Source organism: Aulonocara stuartgranti, assembly GCF_965226115.1.
Source record: "Aulonocara stuartgranti genome assembly, chromosome: 13".
In the NCBI taxonomy this organism is placed as follows: domain Eukaryota; kingdom Metazoa; phylum Chordata; class Actinopteri; order Cichliformes; family Cichlidae; genus Aulonocara; species Aulonocara stuartgranti.
The window spans coordinates 26,116,774-26,137,373 of NC_138949.1; the positions used below are offsets into that span (position 1 = coordinate 26,116,774).

At 38.2% G+C, this 20,600-nt stretch overlaps 1 protein-coding gene across 1 annotated transcript in view; it reads right to left on the reverse strand.

The window, feature by feature from the left end:
• Nucleotides 1–285: 285 nt before the first annotated feature.
• LOC309721043 (uncharacterized protein) overlaps nt 286–20,600 on the reverse strand; it is a 32,337-nt gene continuing 12,022 nt past the window's right edge. Inside the window, exon 4 of the mRNA XM_082558375.1 lies at nt 286–6,430. Within this exon, the coding sequence (XP_082414501.1) occupies nt 6,278–6,430 (153 nt within the window). The 3' untranslated portion in view covers nt 286–6,277. The remainder of the gene's footprint in view (nt 6,431–20,600) is intronic.

The following is a 20,600-nucleotide window of genomic DNA, read 5'->3' on the forward strand; positions in this document are numbered from 1 at the left end:
TCCTGATCCTGAAAAGGGCAGTGGTGTTCTTAGGGAATAGTAGATGCAATAGAATCAACATGTGTCATGGTTGTGGATTAGGCTTTAAGGGTCTATGTCAGGGTTCCCCAATCCCAGTCCACGAGGGCCAGTGTCCCTGCAGGTTTTAAGTGTGTCCTTGATCCATCACAGCTGATTTAAATGGATAAATAACCATCTTTAAGTTCTCCAGAGGCCTGGTAATGAACTAATCACATGATTCAGGTGTGTTGACCCATCTAAAACGTGCAGGGACACCGGCCCTCGTGGGGCTGGGATTGGGGACTCCTGGTCTATGTAAAACATTGAGGGAAAATAATTTCTCAAAAGAACAAAAGTCTGTAGTACTGATTACGAAACAGACTAAACACTAAATATACGACAATTCATTGACCTGTACATAGGACATTAGTGCAACTGAAGTGCATGTTGAACTTCTAAAGAGTGCACACCATATAATACTGAATTATGTTTACAAAGCAGATCTGTATGCTGTGTCAGAAAACAGTCATACATTTTCATTTTAGTTGAACTTTGAGCAACACAAACCTGCTATATGAAAGTCATTTTAGACACCTTTTGTTCTCTTACCTTCAAACCACTAAGAGTTAAAACTGTTACTTCTCTCTTTCTCTACAGATGGAGGAATCCACCCCGGCTGGACTACAGTTCTGACTCACACATGTGTATGAATGTGTTTGTGTTGGTGTCTGTGTGTGTGTGTGCCTGCAGGCGTGTAGAAACCATTTGTGTGTGTGACCAAGTGTGCGTGTGTTAATGAGTTGTGTATGTGAGTCTGAATGTGGAAGACATATAATTATCTGAGCATGTGCTTTTGCCAAGTTCTGGAAGGCACCGTACTTTCCGTGTACTGCAGATGAGCACACGAACACACGCACGCACACAAACACAAAAGGAAAGGGAAACAACTTTATTTCATTTTTTTTTTTTGAGATTTTATGCCAATAAACAAACTGATGTTTGATCAAATACAGATCTCATAAAAATAAAATATATTTGCTAGTAAAATATATTTTACTTCTATAATTTCTTTTCTGAAAGATGTACATAAAGAGATTTTATATGCTTCACTTAGATGTTTCACTAATACTTCCAAATAAAGTGAGCATATTGGATGTGTGTGGATGTGATATAAAAGCCTTCAGCTGAGTATGGCAAACAAGTATCTCTCAAAGTCATAGTCTTTATGCATAAAATTCAGCTGCAAATGGGCTACTGGGGAAAAATAGGGGGATTCTGTTTTCTTTTAAAAAAGAAAATGTACACATGACTGCCTCAAACAAAGTCTGACCTTTACATTGGTTACACATTCACAGTTGTTCATATTAACAACTAAATTTTATTCAAATAAACAACTTTCTATAACCAAACATATGCAAATTAGAATAAAAAGATGGTTTGTATTGACAAATAATCACACTGCTCTGATTTTTTGATTAAATTGAATGTAAAAAGCTTTATTTTAAATTGAAGCAATAATTACATGTTCAGTGTACAGTTACAATATTAACAAAAGACAAATTTGCTACAATTTTACTGGGTCATTTGGAATTGTTTGTCTCAGTTCTTGCACAAACAACCTCCATCCAAGAGATGCATTTCTGTACAGCACTTTCAGCAAAAGCAAAATAAACCGCTATGTCTCTGGGTCCACTATACTGTGTGTTTTATCTTTTTAACAATTCCACTGATTTTTTTATTTTTATCTTATTTTCCTGTCATGAGAATAGTCTTAATAGTCTGGCTTCTTTTGGCATATCTGTTAAACATTTCATAAAATGCCTATGGATAAATGTACTATGTAATTTTTCCATGTAAATAATTTGAGTGGAAAAGGTGTTCGTCACACCTTCAAAAACCAGAACATTTCAACCAGGGTTTAGAACCACCTTAAATTCCAAACAAAGGCAGACTGATGCAAACTGAAGTTTTCATAAATCTAAAAGTTGTAATCACAAACTCTGAAGGTATCGCCTATAATTGTTGGCATCAACATGTATGTATCACTGGACCTCAACTGTATTTATTCATTCATAAAAAAGCCTTTGCTATTCCCAAACAAAACAAAACTCAAGACAACAAACAGAAACAGGGGAGATTTTAACTTCTCAGCCTATGCAATTTCAATTCTGGAGTATAGTGGATAATAATTTTGCTGTTGATTTCCCACCTAGGTTATTGTCTAGCCTGCCCGTCTAGTCTTTGATTCAGCTGCAAATATGTTTACCTTTCAGCAGCCCAAACGTGCCATAAATTATGCCAGTCTACTAAGGAATGCCTCAAAAAGAACATGTTGAGGGTTATGGATTTGATTAACCATGAAAGGTCATATAAAACAACCCAAATATGATCCCATTTAAAAGTTATGGGGGGGATTAGAAAAGTGCAGCAATATCAGTAAAACCCTTAAAAACTTTTGCAACTTTAGACATTTAGCAAGGACAGTTATAACAATTATACAAAACACCTGCTAAAAATGATTTCTGCCGAAGGGGACCAAGACCAACGGTGACTCTCTTTCTCCACACATCATTACATCTGTTCATGCTTTTGTCAAATTCATGATTGAAAAATTCTTGTCATGTCGACCACCTTTATCAGTCGGCACTGAAGATATGCCAAAAAAGCTAACAACTTGCAACTTGCTTTTTCACATAACTGTATGTAGATAATAGCTGTTATCTTAAAGCCCCAAAGAGCACAGCACAATATGCGAACGCAGCCTGAGCAGGGTTAAAGCGAGTCAGTAAAACCCTGAATGTAATACAAGTGTTTCTGTGCTCTAACACCTACAAATGATAGGCGGAGAATCTGCACATTGCCAGGTTTCCATATCAGTTTCATAAGCCGTTAATTCATCTTTCAGTTTCCTCCCTGCCATGCTCTTCTCTCACACTCCAGCTGTAATACAGTACTTCAAAATGAGGTTGTAGGTTTCACATGGCACGATATCAAAAATCAACACGCAGTTACAGCGATCTCAGTGTCACAGCAGAGACAAAAGCAAAAGCACTTAGGTTTGGTGCACATGAACACACACCTGGAACGTGTTCAATTCCAAACAGAGACAAATCAGAAAGGTTACATGGTATGCAATACATTACTCCAACAGGAAAAGATAGAACAAAGAGGAAATACAACCAGAAACAGAAAGTAGTGTAAAACAGCTTTTGCGTTTTCTGTTTAGGTTGCGCTGTGGCAGTTTTGCTAACATAAGTGGACAAATGTGGTTCTCAGAAATAAACAATACATTGGTAAGAGCTCTTTGTGGTTTTCTGTGGTTATGTTACATCTCTTTGTATCTTTTAATGTATTTTTTATGGCCATTAATGTCTCTTTGTTGCGATTTTTTATTTTAATCTTGTACCAATAAGCCAGATGTGTACGGTGATGTTTATATGACAAATATAATCTATATGACACTGCTGTCAGAAGTGGATTTTTAACAATACAAGTACAGATTATTCTAATGACTTTATCCACTACAAGTAATGCTAAATATCTTTAGATAACGCCTGCAAAACCTTCAATTAGTGACCAGTCCTAAACCATCTCATCATATCATAGGAGAAAGCTTGAAAATGATTACTTATAGCTGATGAATAGCTATTAAAATGTAAGATTACACAGCTGACAGAGTAGCTGAAATTCTTATGTAGCAGTGATAAATACCAGCACATTAATGTATCAGTGATTTTCAGTGGTGTTGACACAACTGTGCAAACGTACATTTGATTATTGCTGTGTTACAACAAACTTTTGGGCTAACCTCACAGGGAGTCGTCAACAGTGATTGAACTACGTTAATTCTGAAGTTTTAAATCAAACACATGTATCACACATAATAGCACAGTACATCTCCAAGGTTGCTCACAGGGGCATAAAAGATACTTCCCTATTTTTGTTTGTGCCATGCTTAAACAAACATGCACACTAGGCAATGTCATTTTATTATTATTGGTACCGATCAAGTTAACGTATATTATGTCAATGAATTTGGGAATATTCAACTTGTACCATTCAAACCAACATGGAAAACACGAGTTGTACACAAATATAATTGGTCAGTGTTCACATTGGACCTTTGAAATACAGTGTTTAATGCTTACTACTCCAACCAAACCTAGTCAGTCTGCTTGCTTGGTAAAGTTTGTCAGAAAAGTTCAAGGAGTTGGCTGTGCACCATGCTTTAAAGGAGGTAGGGATGTTGTGATTATTCTCAAAAAAGCCAGTTAAACAGAGCGGGAATTCTATCTTTGTGTCTTTTTCTCTAATTTTCATGAATCAGAACATAAGAAGTATTGGTTGATTTGGTTTCGCACCTCCAATAAACTGTAGTGCACAGTTGATTCCTTCAACTTTCCTAGTAGAAGCATGCACTTTTGGTATTATAAAGTGCTTCGGTTAAATGTATTTTTGCATAATCCATTGACACCACATTATATTCAGATAGCAAACAATGTTCAAAGTCAAGAAAATGGACTGATTTATATTTACCCTCAACATTCAAATGGGAGTAAATTCTGATATTTGTAAACACAGACAAGTGTACTCAGTTGTTTGTATTTACTTCAGATTTAATCAGGATTAAGTGGTAACATTTATTTTTTCGTAACATAACCCAATATCTATTTTTTTAAGGATCATGAATTCTTACATTATAACACAACAAAGGTTTTCATTGGCATCAAGAGTTCAAAGATACAAATACATGTTTTTAATCTGAAGCCTCTATTTCCGCTGTTCGCTAATCACTTAGTTATTTAAGAGTCTTTGACTTGCACTATTCAATGTTTGGTGTTTGTCCAAAACTCAAACTAACTATTTAATGACCTGGCAAGCGTATGGAGACTTGGCCAGGTCTGAATCACTGTGCTAATATACGGATATCGTGACCTTGTCAAGAAACCATTGCACTCTGCCTGCTAATGGTAAAACCAGATGCTTAACGAAGAAGGTGGAAGACAGTAATGGTTGATTAGTTTAAATTTAAAGGTTGCATAATGCATAAACAAGACACTGTGAAATGACACTATTTAATAGTTTTGTTGTTCACTTTGTTCATCAACACCACTCTGCTAACTGGATTTCAACTTAGTAACAATTCCTCCAATTTTGTTATTAAACAAAAATGGAACACTCACATTCAGATTTTGGTTATTAACACACTCTTTTTCTTTGCTTTAATGCTGAATACAAAATGACCAAAGAAGAAAACTGTTATTGCATTTTGATGTCATCTTGTAGGAAGCCATGTACACAGATAGTATTTGGTGGTATAACCCATTTTTGAGTTCTCTAGTGGAGATTGGAAGACTTGTATCTACTACTGCAGGAAGTTGGTTCAATATCATCTTGTGTTATGATTAAGGGTTTTTTGATAAAGTCTAAAAGATGCAGATGGTAAAATCTACTTGGGTGGGCTCAGTTCATTATCAGGTTGTGCTGTGTATTATGTACCAATTGTTGTTAAAGTAGTCATGAAACACAGTGATAAAACATCAATTTTGCAGTTTTAGAAGACAACAAATTTCTATGCTATATATGTTTAGAAAACAAATGAAGATTCATACAGATGTCTCCTGCTATATATCAGTAACTTAAAAGTACCTTTTAAGGGATAATAATCCAGATTATAGATTCAAGAAAAACATAATACCCAATTCATTTGAGTTCTAAAATGCTGGTGTGCTGTCAATCTGCCACAAGTATTTTTAAAAACATGTTGGATACTGATGCAAGTCTGGTCCGGCTGATTCCTACAGAGGTCATGAGTCTGCTGCATGATGGCAATGAATGTGATGCAGGTGCAATTCCAAACCAAAGTCATCCATTTTGACAGATATTTTGACCTGGGGACAACATAATCTTTGTACAAAAAAAAAATTGTATGGAAAGCTAGCGAAGTAAACGAGAAACTGTTCAAGGCACATTTGAATTTCCATAGGCGTCATTTTGCAGAGGCATATTAAGGTATTGCGACTGCCCCTGCCCACAAAGAATTGCAAAATCTTGCCTCTTTGGTAGCATCACAAAATCTTTGAGGCCATGACGGAAAAACATTGGTGCAAACACAAAAAAGGATTAGAGTTCCAGGAGACAAAAGCAGTCTTTTTTGCAAATGGAAAAGCAGAGAGTAGAGGCTAAAAATGAGTTCCCCCCCAAAAAAACGTAGATCCAAAAACAGTTAGTAAAAAAATGCTACATCTGCCGGGTTTCTAGGTCTACCACTCTCATTTTAAACCTGGGTGTCCTGGGTGTTTGTATTGCCTTGTATCCAAATCCATCGCCCAATCAGTATCAGCAGTAGGCCTACACAGATAAGGGTGACAGGCTCCTGGTGGATATGAGGCACTATGTTCGGCAGGAGAACAACCGGTCTAGGTGCCCTCTGGAACAGAAAGAACAGAGAGAAGAAGAGATATTTTAGTTAATGACAGTTATGCTTCATAGAATACACATGTGACTGCATTAAAATGTAACAAAAACCCAGTTATTGAAACAAAAGCTAACTCCTTGTTCTTACTAGAATATCTTGTTGTATATATGTGGGCTTATATAAAATCAACCCAATGCTCCATGAGTTGGTTAACAAGTCTGGTGTTACTTAACTTTGCTTCTTACTGAGTTATTTGACAACAACAACTCTGTTTGACATGTCTTAAATATTCACTTGAGAGCTTCTTGATGTGGAACTATAGACTAATCATTGTCTAATCAAGACAAAAAGGTAAGTATTTTAGGGTGAGGGTGCTTGATGCTAATCCTTGTGCAAGTAATTACCAAGAAAGTATTTATTGTATGCAGTTTTATATGCCTAAACTTAATAAAACGGTTAAACTGTTTTATTTAACAACATGTACAGTAAAAAAAAAATTATATCTACATGAAGAATTTGAATTAGCATTTGCATAGTGTGTTGCCATATCGCAAAATGTTCTGAGTGTGCAGTGATGTAGATCTAAAGCTCATGTAAACACCCTGTGATCACTTGACGTTTTAAATCAAAGGGGCAGACACCTACTGTATGTTTACGTCTACAGGAAGCATGTAAGTATAGTTCTCAACATCCTGCCACAACTCTCTTTTTACTCTCTCCATCTCCCGGTGTGAGTGCATTTTTGAATGTACGTGTTTATATAATAATAATAATGGATTGGATTTATATAGCGCTTTTCAAGGCACCCAAAGCGCTTTACAATGCCACTATTCATTCACTCTCACATTCACACACTGGTGGAGGCAAGCTACAGTTGTAGCCACAGCTGCCCTTGGGCAGACTGACAGAGGCGAGGCTGCCATATCGCGCCATCGGCCCCTCCGGCCAACACCAGTAGGCGGTAGGGTAAAGTGTCTTGCCCAAGGACACAACGACCAGGACAGAGAGCCCGGGGATCGAACCGGCGACCTTCCGGTTACAGATACGCTTCCCAACCCCCTGAGCCACGGTCACCCCATATATGTATATGTCTTCTTATATTTTGGGTTCGTATGAAAGCTTCTGATCTTTCAAGTTCTGACTTTTTTAAAATCTTGTTTTATATGTTGCATGACAGCAGAATTTATACAGTTGATCACACTCTGAGAATATTAACTACCTTTACATGAGAGCATACATACACATTCCCAGAACAAGGAATGTGGTACTGTAACAAAAGCTGTCACAGTCCTTTCACTCCAGCACACTTTTAATTAACAGTAGCTAACCTGAAAGTTTGCTGCAGCCGATATTAGCAGCACTTCAAAAGCCCCATCTACTGCCCAATGCTGCCTGATAAACTTCATGTTACCATTTGAGAAAAGCCCACAGCAGATGTCAAACATTAATGCTGTATGTATTCTACAGTGACAATGAAATGGTTCAGTACAAGAATGTATTAAAATGGTAATTTAATGTTGCACTTCCATACAGTGGTGGAAAACCAAGCAAGATACAAAGATGTGAAACAGGAAAACCTCTAAGGTTAAGCTTAGGAAATGCCTGATACAGCAAGTGCCGAAATGCCAAGCACAACTGAAGATGATTGGTTTGATATAATCTGAGCACAGAAGATGTTTTAACAAACACATATTATGCAAACTGTTAAAATAATAAAATAAATAAATAAATACTAATGAAATTAGATATATTTGTCTTCTGTTACTGTTACATTTCATAGAGTTTCTCAACTTTTTTGTGAATGAGGGTGTGCTACTGTACTCCTAATTAGTTAATTGCTTTATAAACTGTTCAGTCAACTCTGCTAAAAAGAGAATTGTCAATACAGCGAGTAAATTAAGTACTGAACATGTCACCAATTTTCTATGTATTTCTAAATGTGCTGTTGAACACATGAAGAAAGGGAGGCGTAACAAAGCATGCAAAGTCATGACACCAGCTGAAATCTATTAGTAATTAGAAAGCAATCCTGCCAATTTTTGCAAATTAAAATCAGCTGCTTCAGTCCCAACTGATTGGCCTATAAAAAGGTCTCATTCCCAGGTGTTACACAAGAAATCGCTTGTGATTGATAAAGTTACTGAGCAGACCGTTGTAGCCTTGATGGTGCTGGTTACAAAAGAATTTCTAAACTACTGAAGGGTCCAGTGAGCAGTGTTGGGGCCATAATGTGGAGTTGGAAAGAACATAATTTCACTGTGACGACCACAACCAGGTGCTCCCAGCAAGAAGAATGAAAAGAGTTATCAGAAGTGTTATTTAAGAGCTAAGGAACATATGTGGGGAGCTACAGGAAGATCTGAAATCAGCAGGTACAATTGTTTCAAAGACAAAACAATAAGTAATGCATTCAGCCGCCATGGCCTGTGTGCTCGTACACCACGCGAGACTCTATTGCTGAAGAATAAGCATGTTGAAGCATGTTTAAAGTTTGCTGAACAACATTAAGACAAGCCTGTGAAATACTGGGAGAATGTAGTCTGGTCAGATGAAACCAACATTAAACTCTTTGGATGCCGTAATACACACCACGTTTGGAGAAAATAGGGCACTGGATATCAACCCCAAAACAATTTCACATAACTGAAGTTTAGAGGTGGGAGCACCATGGTGTGGGGCTGTTTTTCAGCATACGGCACTGGCACGTAATTGAAGGAAGGTGGAATGGAAAAATGTACCAGGATATTGTGATTAAAAAAATCTGCAGCAATCTACCAGGATGATGATGATGATGATGATGTTGAAATGAGGGTGGACCTTTTTAGAAGGAAGATCGTCCCAAACACACTGCCAGGGAAACTCTCAGTTGTTATCAGGGATTCCCAGGAAATGGCTCACAGTAGTCCAATTCCTTGGAATCGTTATTTTGCCTGCCTATTGATCCCGCTTATCGGTTCTTGCAGTCTCGTTACATTTAGCTGATTTTAGTTTGTGTGTAGTAGGAAAATAGTGTTGCAGTCTGCAGCATAGATATAGACATTACTTTTTCTTTTTTTTTTATTGCACAAGGATGAGAGTGTGATGGTAAAGTGGAAACCGCTCCAGGACAGAAACAACTGCATTATACTTTTAACATAAGTTTGGCTCTTTGCAGGCACCTGTACAGACGGCATGCTAACGCTAAGCTAGCCAAGAGCCCAGGGTGATGTTAAAGCTGAGTAAATGCGGACCCCTGCACAGCACCGTGATAAAGTGAGCCATCATTTGTGGTGAAATCAGCCACACGTAAGCTCACACGTGTCTTCATTTGGATAGAGATTTGTGCTGGTGTGTAGGGCTGTAGCCTCAGGTTAATGCTGTTACATGGTAATTATGACACCTTTTAGAAATACATTTCCTTAGGAAACTGGTGATGTGTTCAATACTTATTTTAATAATAATAATAATAATAATAATAATAATAATAATAATAATAATAATAATAATAATGGATACTTTATTGATCCCCATACTTGCTGTAGCTCCAGTGACACATTCAAGCATTATCACAATGTCAAGCTGAATTTGCTCAAATTTTCTTTTTCAAATCATTAAAAAATAAAAGTTGAAGCAAACAAGCTGAAAGCTGAGTCTGGTTGGATTTTGGGTGCCCAGTCCTCTTGTCTGCATGTTATAACAGAAATCACCTGCCTTGTTTCACACTGTGCCCCTCAGCTGTGTCTATTTGTAACTCCTTGCCTCAGTCATCTAGATACACTTGGCAGGCTGTTGACTGAAACAGGTGTTTTCTTTTCTGTACAGTAACCCTGCAGCTGATCGCTCAGTGTCTTGGCCTCAGTCCATTTCTTCAGCAGCAGGAAGAGTAACTTTTCAGTAATAATCTCCCTGGTCAGTAGAACAGGAACACATCCTCAGGGTGGATGCTCAAAAAAAAACCTCTCTCCAGAAACAACAAGGTTCCTGTTACTGTGGAAGGGGATCCCCACAATGAAAATTATGTAGTAACTTGTGTACACAGAAAGCCATTTTAGACAACAACAACAGAGACTTTAGCTACTTCACTCAGACACAATGTTGTGCAAGTTACTGAATGTATTTTCTTCACCCACTTTAAACCTATTTTAAGAATAAAACACCTGAGTAACTGAATCCTCTCTTATATAATTAACAGCTGGAAATTACAGCCACAACTACCCGGAGTAGCTAACAGTGGATGGTTTTGGTTGAAATGCAGCTTTCAGGTGTGAGTTTTAATGAGTTCCGTACAAAATGTTTGCTTAAACTGCCATACATGAATAATTTAAAGAGCAGCTAAGGAATTTACAAGGGTAGGAAGAATCTTTTTTTCTTTTCCCTCACGTTGTGGCATTAAGCCTTTCAGATTTAGCCCGGATGGACAGACTGTGCAACATCATCCAGATATCCGCTGGCACAAAATAATGCTGCCTGCCCCAGGCCACACTGTACTCTGAAAAACAGGATCTTTACAGATGCAACAGGGATATAAAAGCTGTGTGGTTTAATTTGAAAAGTGAGCCAAAAGCCACAGAAGCCTCTAATGCCAGAGGAGGAAACAGGTGAGGGGAACACTAGTTAACCCTGAAATGAATCACAATGTGCTTCTAATTCCACATCTGACTAAACAAAGAAGCAAGTTAGATGACCAAAGAGCTAGCAGAATGCTTATTTGAAGAAGACATGACCCTGATTTTTTACACTGAAACAGTTATGGCAGGTGAAGGTAATGGGGTATAGCTTGTCAACCGTAGGGTTAGTTCTGGCAGGCAAATCACGGGTACCAGCTGATAACATTCCTAGAGCTAATCTCATACAGGTTGGTGTGCCATTTAAGATATCTATGCATATAGTTTCTGTAGTTGGGGTGGCTGTAGCTCAGCAGGTAATCTGCTAATCGGAAGGTTGCTAGTTTAATCCCTGGTTGCTCTAGTTTGTGTGCCAAATATCCGACAAGATATTAAGAGCCTGGATTGTTGGAACACCCAAGTTGCTCTCCATCCAATGCATCCTTTGTGAATGTTTCTTAGATAGGAAGCACGTGTATAGAAAAAGGTGCTTATGCGAATGAGACAAGTTATATCAAGTGCTTTGACCCCTTAGGTACTGTAGAAAAGTGCTATAAAAGAACTGATCCATTTGCCACTTACATCCCAGCTAATGCTCTCCCCACTTGAGGCTTTCCCTGTGTGGGTATAGAAGGGTGGGAAGGCCACAGAACATAGCAGTGGTGCCAAATATAAATTGCTGTAGATGGAAATAACAATCCCACTTTACTAACATCTCCTGACAGAAATGCTCTCAAATGGTAACGGCAATCTGGAGACAATCGCTTGGAAGGTGTTAACATTATATCTGTTAAATATTATCCTGTTAGCATTGTGGTGCTAGCATTTGGGTTCAAGTACCCTTGTGAATAGCTTCACAGAGCTGGTAGGACTGAAGACTAAGTTTTATTATCTGTCAGTGGTTTAAATCAAATTCACCATGACAGAGGGGAAAAAAAATTGCACATCTGGAAAAACATCTTATTCTGACAGGACATGTGATACTTTTTCTTCCTTTGTGGATTTTTCCTCCAGTAATCATCACTTTATGAACTTTTTAACTTTAAATCAACAATTCAGCTACACCAGTGTAGGAAGTAGCCGATCACCGGCAGAGAGTCAATACAGTAAGACTGATTTCTCTAAGGCTCAGTTTCCCTGAATGTCATCAGGGGACTGTTGTATTTGGCAGCAAAGTGAAGAGTAAATTCTCCACATGTTGACTTTTTTGGCAATTTAGTTTCATCTCCGCAACCTGAACGTCTGCCATTACTATATATCAAGACTCTTGTCTTGAGTGAAGTTAATACCCATTAATTCAGCCTCCCCTTTCATTTGGCATCAAAAATTGGCGTCTCACATCACACATTACCATTAGAGCTTTGCCTTTGTTTATAGTAGAATATTACACTGGATTTCAACCCGAATAAGAACTTTTGTAAAAGCAATAAAGAGTTGCAATTTTCCTTCGGCAACTTATTTTCTCTAGGCCTTCAGAGATGTTATTATACCTTCTTGTTATGGAAACAGTGAGATTATTATTATTATTGTTAATTTGCTTGCAGCAATGTTTATCATGTTGCACATTAGAGACTTGTCTCTCCTCAAAGCAGCGTTGGAACACAGACACAAGGTTTGTGGGTTTTTGTTTTGTTTTTTTTGCTTTAGTTGGCAGCGTTTCTGCGCTCTTTCGTCACCTCACCAACCACTGTAATGATTTGACTGTCATGATGGTCTTCAGCTTGCAGAGTAAGGGAAGGGCTCCTGTTGGCAGATGTATGGGTCTCATGACGCAAAGCAATCTTACTGAAAGCTTTTTTCATTATAACGTTTTATTTAATGGTCCATTGATGTCTAGATACTATTATAATATATTAGCTGTTTTTGGTACACTGAAGAACATGGGTTATGTGGTTTATCAAAACCAGTGCAATGAAAAACAGGGAAGCTCAATAGGAACTGCTTGGATTCACAGCATGTGAATTTATTCCAAATTAAGGATTTGGATTAATTTCATATCCTGATCAAAAAGGCCAAAATTCCACTTCTGAATGACCTTCCAAATCACAGTATGTGCTGATCTATAGTCATGCTTGGCTGCAAATGAAAGCTGAGAAACTATGAATGACAACATAACAGGAGGATGTGGTGTACCTGAGAGGAGCCTGTATGCAGACTATCTAAAACCACCTCTCATTGTTATCAAATTAACTGCATCTAAGCTATAATTAGAACTGGACTAATAATACTTTATTTGATAACATGCATGCTGGAAGTTTCTTTACTTCATAGATTTCAAAGAAATAGTCTGCCGTTTTGGCAAACAGACTTGTTTGCTTTCTTGCTGGCAGTTTGATGAGAAGATCTCAGTGTCATGTCCATGCTTTGAGTATGAGAGCAGAACGTTTTTAGCTTTGCTTATGATAAAGAACAGCAAACAGTGCTTTACAATATCACACATTAACATGTTTTAACTACTTTCTTTTGCTGTTTTAACATTACTGTAAATCCAGGGATAAACCAATAAACATCTTAAATCAGAAACACTGTGTATAGGGTTGATCTGTTACTCTGGACGATTGGTTGTATTTCACAGTCAGTATAAGAGGTTTGAATTGCACTGCAATCAGAAGCAGATGTATTCCTTTAGCTGACAAACTGCGGGCCGAGAGACTGACATGAAGCCAAAACCAGTTTCCCAAAAAACTTTTCATTTTCAAGCTTACTGTATACCTCAGGATTACAGAAAGGAAACACGCACATGCACACCCAGACACACATTGGTAATTCTCTAATAGTTTCCTCATTTGAACTCTTACCTCAAATAACCTCATCCTTCATCTGAGAATAGAAAACCTGCTGCCACAAATCATTTTCCTGCTGTCACTGCAACTCTGCAGGCTCCTAACAAGTAATTCAAACAGCACGTGCAAACACACGAAGGTACCGTGTACAGTGCATGCATTTTCCCGCACACACCCACAGTAATTGCTAGCGGGATATAACAGCAGGCAAAGTGTGACAAAGATGCCAAAGGACGAAAAGCCAAACTTTCACAAAAACAGATTCAGAAAGGCAGGAAGTCAGCCAATCATCGGCAATTCACCAGTCAGGCATTTAATCAGTAAAAAAACAGAATTCAGCCCATCAGTCAAACAAGATGATACAATTCATCTACTTAGAGATAAAACAGTTTATCACAATTACTGCAGATTCTTTCATGTTTGCACAGTGAATTATTTTGGTCTGTTTGTTTTGGGAAGCCACAGGTAAATGAATCCTTTACTGTTAACATCGTGCCTTTCTGCCAGTTTTAGAGCACTAAAGGAGATTTGAAGTCGAAGATTCCCCACTGGCTTTTGAATGCAGCATATTTAAAAACCTTTGCAGTGTTACCATGACACTGAGAAATATTAAAAGTTGACAAGATGCACTTTGGATCCAGAAATCTAAAAATTGTGGATGCAAAAGGTGATGCGAATGAAAAGACAGCCAAGTTGTGCGCATTCTGCAAGTGATTGTTTCTGCCCAAAGTCTTTGAAGACAGACATCTCTGATGCAAGGGTTTTTAAGTTTCTCATCTTTCTATCTTGCTCTTCTTCTTGCCTCGTTCCTTTCACAGTGGAAACATTGAGTCAGCCACTTCCAAAGAGCTCGTGTGATTTTATTTGGTTACCACAACTTACTATGCTGCTTCTCAAAAATAGCTTTCAAAACAAGGCTACACTTTCAACCACACACATACACACACTGATGCACACAATGCAAAATGACTCAGGTTTTGCTACATTATTTTTCTATCTACTATTACCATCTCTGTGGTGTCTGTGCCACTTTGAATTAAAGTGTTTTTCTTTTCTTTTTCAGTTGTCTCTCTTTTTTTTAAAAAAAAAAAAGCTTTAAAACAAAAATATGCCATGGGTCTTACATGCATGCTATAGCTTCACTTAATCACATACCATTGCTAAAATAAATGTAAAATTTAAGTTCTGAATGCAAAAGTACTGCAACCAAGTATTAACAAGTTCCTGTTCCTGTAAAATATGTCTTTACTGTCAGCTTGAACATCTACTCATTGATCTTGCACAATCTGTCCAAACTGACATTCATAGAGTTGCACTGGGAAATATGCATAATAACGGCTACAAATACTTGCATAACAATGGCCAACTCTTGCTACTGAGTTGAAAGATTTAATTTTTTTTCTGTGTACTTTTTCTGTGTGTACTTGAATAATGGGTGAAAGGTTGGGGTGTTCTGAATACCATTCTTTTGAGGGCTTTAGAGAGGTGGTGGTATTCAGAAACAAATAGTTACCATAACATTAATTCACCATTGTCGCTATATTTACAAGTAAAATTATTCCTCTGAGAGAAAGCTCGAAGCACCAGATTGGGTGAACATCACAGTGATGCAGTTCTCTGCTATCTCACTCGAGAAACGGAGGGAAAGCTGTGCTAGCATTGACCTAGAGATTTTATGTTATCCTGAGTGGGGTAAATATTGATAAAAGGCCATGATAAGTTGCCAAATCTTGCAATAATAAAGTAAACTGAGGTGTGGTGTTGACTGCCATGACTGAGAGAAATAGATGATTATGCATTTATAAAGATTTATATTAGAAACCTGAAATTAGTCAATATTTCAAATGAGTCAATAGTGAAATATTTGAAGCCCCCAAATAGAAAAAAAATGTATTGATGCTGAAATAACTTTCCTCTCTCAGTGACTACTGTCCTAGTTTCTTTGAAACTTTGAGACATCAAAGTTCCTTCCGTTACAATAGCTGACAGCAGAAATTGATAATGGTGTTTAAGTTCAGAAAACGCCTTTAACAAAACAACTGTTCAGCTAGCAGGCCATAAACAGGCAGAACCTACGGCAGGCACTGTGTAGTCACAGAAACAGTGCTGTAGGCAAACCTAGATGGTTAAGCAAGGGTTAAAAATATTGTCCTGCCCTTTGTCTTTCATACACACTCAATCACTCTCTCACACACACACAAATACAAGCAGCCAGCCAGTGACACCCAACTGGTCCAGAGTGTTCCTCAGAGTTATTTCTGTCTTCAGGACAAAGGCTTGTACCTCTTACTGAAAGACAGTGTGTGTTGGGAGTTTCTGTAAGCGTGTGTGTGTGTGTGTGTGTGTGTGTGTGTGTGTGTGCGTGTGTGTTTGGACAGGATAATTAGACCTTGTGCTTTGCTCCCTTAGAGTTCTGTAACCGCAGGTTTGAGCCATAATGAATCTACACTGTCACGGACACTGGGCTGTCGCACCACACACACACACACACACAAACACACATGGGCATGGACACCATTTTGGGCATGTTCACAGAAGTCTGAAAACAAACATGCACACATTGTGTAAATGTTTGACAGAGAGAGAGAGACAGATATAAAGACAGGGAGGAAGAGAGAGAGAGAGAGATTGGATGGATTAACTGAGGGCAAAGGAGAAAAAGCTAAGTGTGTGGAAGATTACTAAAAAAACAAATGCTTACTCATTACATTTGAGATTATACACTGCTGCATATGTTTTCCAGCAAAATAATTAACCACTATAATATAGTATGGTTGCATGGTATGTTACAGTAGTAAGTGCTTTTCAAACTTCTCAGGCAGTAAAGTGAACTAAACCCAGAGTCTGTGTCAGTGTAGCGTCTCTGTGAGTCACTCTGCAGTCTGAAGTGAGGCAGACTGTTTCTTATCCTTCAGGCATCTCTTAGGCTTCAGGCAATGAAGTCGAATAAAGCTCTTCTGTCAACCTTAGCAATGCTGGCAGCTAAGTGTTCAAAAGTAATGTGATACGGGCTGATAATAATGTTTTTCATTTTGAAGCTAAAAACATAATAAATTCCCCTATTAAGTATAAAATTTTGTTAACTGGATCCTGTTTTCATAGATATTTCAAGACACCTTTGGATCAGTGACTCGCAATCCTAAATTGAGGAGTGCCAAAGAAGCAGGGTTGCGAGATGACTCTAAACAGGGTGGTTGGATGTGTCATTAGTTTTCCTGATCATAACCCAGAGGTCTGGACAGCTTCAAGCTCAACTGTTGACCTGGTGGTAAGAGTTTAAGTTCATTCTAATCTTTCTTATAACTGTTATAATGTTTCACACACGACCAGAAACGTAATTCTAATAACTATAGAAGAAAAGAGCATATCAGCAAAGTCACATAAGGATAGATCATCTTGGAACCGTGATTTACCAAATGTGACAATCCGTGTACCATGTACCAAATTTTGTGGCATTGTAATTAAAAACTGTTTGGAAATTTTGGTAAAAAAACAAACAAAATGTCAGCATTTTAGATCCGCTGGAAGAAAAGTTAGAGGCCCATCAACATTAGTAGAAATCATTCTCTGTGGAGCACGTAAATGTGCAGAAAAGAAGACTGATAATTTGATCTTATATTTTTAGATGGTTTTATTGGATCAGTAGAGATCCAAAAATGTATGTGAAATAATGCAACTTGAAGAAATGCTCACAGCCGGCTTGGCATTTTTGAGTTAAGGAAGCTGGAAGTGAAAACTGTTTTAGTTTTAAGGAGCAACAGGTCAAAAGGGTGTAGGGTTGCAGGCAGTCACACCACATGCTTTAATCACCTCAGTTCAACCCTTGTCTAGCCCGGCTGTACTGGAGCCAGATGATTCATCATTTACTGCTGTGTCGGTTTGATTACGGTGTAAAGTTCGTGGCAGTGCTGAAGACTTCTTATATTTTCTTGTATTCAGAAATCTTCCTAAAGTTCAACTCTCCAGGTCACTTCAAGGATGCAGTCCCACCAGGATATCTCAACGCAGACACAGCCACTCACAAACACTCAGATAAGACATAAGAAACCTGAGGGATGTGAGAGAACATCTGTTGAGAATTTGCTTTCTGAATTACACGAGAATGGAGTGCCATTTGAGTTCACCGGGTTGAACAGGTGACTCATAATGCAATAAGGCTATTTTAGAGCCTGCATGTCTTCCCCCTGCTCTCTCCCAGCTTTCCTGTCATAATAAAGGCTTTAAAAAAACCATAAAAAGAATGCTAAATGTAAAACTTCAATATTTGAAGTGGTAATAATTCACATTATTCAGATAGATGGATTTAATTATCTTTAAAAAATGTCTTGTTGCTGACCTTCTGAAAATGTAAGTATTTTGAGTGACCAGTAGGACGTACTATGAAGCATGCTCAACATAGCCAGGATTTCTTTGTATCAGCTGGCTTGAAAAAGTCTAAAATCTAGTCAGAGAAAACTGGTATCACAATGGTGGTTATCGGATTTGTTTGTTAACTCGGGCTTTCTGCTTTAGGCTCTTAGTGCGCTCACATAAATCAAAGCTTCTGATGGGTCATTTGACTCTTCTGCGTAAAATAGATCAACTGAGCACGAGGTGCTACAAGAGGAACGGGTGATAGATATCTATAAAGAACAGAAATAATATAACAGTAAAATACAACCCTGCAGCTGCAAAGTAGACAAGAGAATTACGCTGCAGAAAATCATTAATTTTATGAATTAATTGTCATCACAAACTCACAGTGGTAGAAAAATATATCAACATGAGTTCATATGTTTATTTTACTTCTTGGTGCACTCAGATGTTTATTTCTAATGTTGAAACTTAATGCTTTTAAGGTTGATCAGTGTACTCTTATTTCAGCTACTGTTCTGTTTCATAAAGATGCATCGACAGATAGCCCGATCTTTTTGTAAACCGCATATTTCTTGTAAGACTGCTTTCATACTCTCATCCTTGCAAAACTGCAAGATAACTATGATTAAAAACTGGAAAAAAGATCTCTGACAATCATTTCTCACCAGTTTCACTGAAACTTGAGCAGTTTCTCTTTCACTGTTTATTACAGCTGAATTTCCTTTTCCTTTTTGTAGTTACCATCATATTACACTGAAATCTGTATGACCTGAGGTTTTGTAATTGCATGCAATTTTTTAAATTAGCTATAGCTCAAGTAGATTAAACAGCACTTCACTCACGATGACCTCCTTGTATGCTTTCTTTAGTGGATAAAATCCAGACATCAGAAGTGTGCCTGTGTCGCAGTCCTGGTTTTTGGAAACTAGAGCTAATCAAAATGCGCACTGTTGTCTCAATATGTGGGATGAAAGGCGAGGGATTAAAACTGTGCAATCACCCATAAAGTGAGAAACCTGGTCAACCTTATGTGTAACCACACATGTGCATTTATACACTGCAGCATCAACACCTGGCAAGAGAACAAGGAACAAGTCTCCACGTTCCTCTTTTCTCCGTCTCATTATTGTTCTACAGCAAGAACAAACACACCTGCACTTACTTTCTGGATGATTCTGCAACCACGTTCACAGATGATTTCCCACTAAGACACACTGGAAAAAAAACACACACGCGCACACCTATCTCTTCCTGTCTTCCACAGCAGTGCGATAGTGTGACAAGGTGTTGAGTCACAGCCTTAACTCATTTTGTTCTCACATGTATCCAGCCTCTTTGTGTTTAAGTTTGTTTCGAAGCCGTTGAGGCCATGGCAGGCTCACGCCACTGACGCTTATCACGTACTAAATCCCAGCTCGTGGGACTGTTCACATATGGACTAAATTAAATACTTTCCCCGACGTTAGTGCACTGAGTTGTAATACTGTAATCTGTTAAGCTCTTGAGTTCAACCAGTCTCACCTACCTTAGTGAAAACAGCATAGTGACATTATATTTTATTAAGGCAGATGGAGTTAATTCATCAAAAAAAAAACAAATAAAGGTAAATGAAGGCTTTCACTTTATCTCGTTAGCACTTACATTACAGGCTGGGTGCTGACATATTGTTTGGTGATGCTGGCTATAAAACTAAAGGGGCTGGAGGCCACTGTTCATGAGGAAGTACTTTTTGTATTATGTATGTTTCAGATGTTTATCCATCCATTCGCTTCCGCTTATCCTTTTCAGGGTCGCGGGGGATGCTGGAGCCTATCCCAGCTGTCATAGGGCGAGAGGCGGGGTACACCCTGGACAGGTCGCCAGTCTGTCGCAGGGCTAACACATAGGGACAAACAACCATTCGCATTCACATTCACTCCCACATTCACAGCTAGTGGCAATTTGGATTATCCAATTAACCTATCCCCACAAGCTGCATGTCTTTGGACGGTGGGAGGAAGCCGGAGTACCCGGAGGGAACCCACGCAAACACGGGGAGAACATGCAAACTCCACACAGAACGACCCCAGCCTGATGGTGGAATTGAACTCAGGACCTTCTTGCTGTGTGGCTACCCACTGTGCCACCGTGCTGCCTTGTTTCAGATGTTATGAAACAAAAACTACAACATGGGTGTGTCAAGGCTATATACAGTCTGTCTTTTACCACAAGCACTGCATATTCCTTCATTCAACTATAAATCTCCACACATGTGTGGCATTAATATATGACTTAATGAACCGATCAGTCTTACTAAAGTGGGCTATAGTAAGCTAATACTTTTGAGGAACATATAGAATCAGTCCCACAAACTACAGGTCACTTTAACATCAGTAATTTAAAATGTTGATTAAACTGACTGATCGAAAAGTCAGTGTGTTTATTTCTTTAAGAGCAAAAAAACCCCTCCCAAACTGATAG